General features: G+C 43.1%; 1 protein-coding gene across 1 annotated transcript in view; it reads left to right on the top strand.

Annotated features, from left to right (window-relative positions):
- The window catches only part of cygb2 (cytoglobin 2), a 10,261-nt gene continuing 8,382 nt past the window's right edge, over positions 1 to 1,879 (top strand). The window contains exon 1 of the mRNA XM_008317059.3: positions 1 to 910. Within this exon, the coding sequence (XP_008315281.1) occupies positions 708 to 910 (203 nt within the window). The 5' untranslated portion in view covers positions 1 to 707. The remainder of the gene's footprint in view (positions 911 to 1,879) is intronic.

The raw sequence follows: 1,879 nt of genomic DNA, 5'->3' as shown, positions 1-1,879 counted from the left end.
AAAGAGAAAAATAAAAAATATTATTTATTTACAGTATTATTTAGGGTTTGTTGAGTAGTGAGAGTCCTAACTGTCCATGGGGAGATGGCTTTTCTATGGACAGATGTAGACGATGTACCAACAATAGGGTTGTCTACCACCAGGTTAGATTAAATATCCCTCCCTCTCTCTCTCTCTCTCTCTCTCTCTCCTCCCCACTCTCTCCTCTCCAGGTCCTAACAGCACACAGCCCGCATCCTCCAAACGTCTCCTCTCTTCCAGCAGAGCGAGAGGATCAGAGAGAAGGAGAGCAGTAGTGACAGAGGAGCCACGTTGACTCTGAGCATCTCCCTCACAGAGGTGGAGAGGGGCAGAGAGGGAGAGAAAGGGAGAATGGAAGAGTGAGGATACAAAAAAGGAGAAGGGAACAGAACAGAGAGATAAGTTTTTAAGTTGAGGACGACAAGTGACTAAGATCTTGGGAGTTGGAGAACATCATTTTTATTTTTTTTGTCTTTGTGGATTCTGAGCGCTGCCCGTCTGTACTCTTCTCCCCCGCCCTCCCCACTGCTCCTAATCTCCCTGTTGTTTGCACCTCTTCTCACCCTGAGTAGCCTCACCCAGCTCCCGCCGTGGGGTCTCAGCTTTCCGTCACTCTCCCCCCCTCCCTTACTCCCTACCTTCCCCGGGCCCTGCTGGGATCCTCTGGGCTGCTTCGCCGCAGGAGGATGTCTCGCCGGGAGTCACCCCCACCGCCCTCTCCACCTCCACCACCTCCACAGCTACTGGGAGTTCAAAGAGGAGAGGTGGAGAGCGACGACCGTCCGGAGCGAGCTGAGCCCCTGTCAGATGCTGAGAGGGAGATCATCCAGGACACATGGGGTCAGGTCTACAAGAACTGCGAGGATGTGGGAGTGTCTGTGCTCATAAGGTGAGTTCTGTGGTTTTTGACAACTCTCTGAAAAACCACATATTGTGTAATGGAATGCTCCTATAATGCAGGAATGTCAAACGTATTTTCACCAATGGTCACATCAGCATTAGAGCTGCCCTTGAAGGACTGTTTATTATTATTATTATTATTATTATTATTATTATTATTATTATTATTATTATTATTATTATTATTATTATGTATCCAAAGTACATCTGTGTTTTTAAGCCTTGAAATTTCCTGGATAAAGAACTTTTCCTACACCTTTTTAAGGAACAATTGACCAATGTGCTGTTGTATAAATGGTAGAGAGTTTCTCAGGTCTCAATTGCACAAAATAAAGGGCTACACACCGCCCAGTAGAGGGAGCACTTTATATTTAACGAATTAGAGGCAATACATATGATTGCAATAACATAAAGAAAAAAAATCATTGCTACATACACATGACTAATTTTTACAATCAGCTAAGAATAAGGTCGACAAGATGAAGCGTCAAAGAATTCCTTAATGTTTATCAAAAATGTGGCATATTAAAAGTTTTATCTCGGCTCGGACGTGTCTTTAATGAAGTGCTGTCTTATATCTAGATGAAAAATGTAAGGTATGCAGGATTTCATTAATGAAAAGGCATTCCCACCGTATGTACATTAATTCATATTTTTAGCACCCGCTGCAGGGAAGGAGAAATTAGCTCTTTGAACCCACACCATGAAGACCCTATGCTTGTTGAGCTGTTTCATGGATATAAAACACATTTTCACCCATCACAACCAGCAGCCTTTACAATCATGCTCCTTTATAACCTCAGGTATTGTGTTAATACCAGCACGCTCTGACTCTATTTTTGTTAAAGCAACAAAAATCTTATGTAGACATTTATAGAAAATGGTTTAATTCGATGACAGGTTACGCCACTATTTTCATCTGTAACATCAAACGCAGACTTGACTCGGTGGTGCTTAC

Source organism: Cynoglossus semilaevis, chromosome 9 (genome assembly GCF_000523025.1).
Source record: "Cynoglossus semilaevis isolate Cse_v1.0 chromosome 9, Cse_v1.0, whole genome shotgun sequence".
In the NCBI taxonomy this organism is placed as follows: Eukaryota; Metazoa; Chordata; class Actinopteri; order Pleuronectiformes; family Cynoglossidae; genus Cynoglossus; species Cynoglossus semilaevis.
Note: the sequence above shows the minus strand (reverse complement) of the source record. Positions and strands in the feature narration are given on the sequence as shown.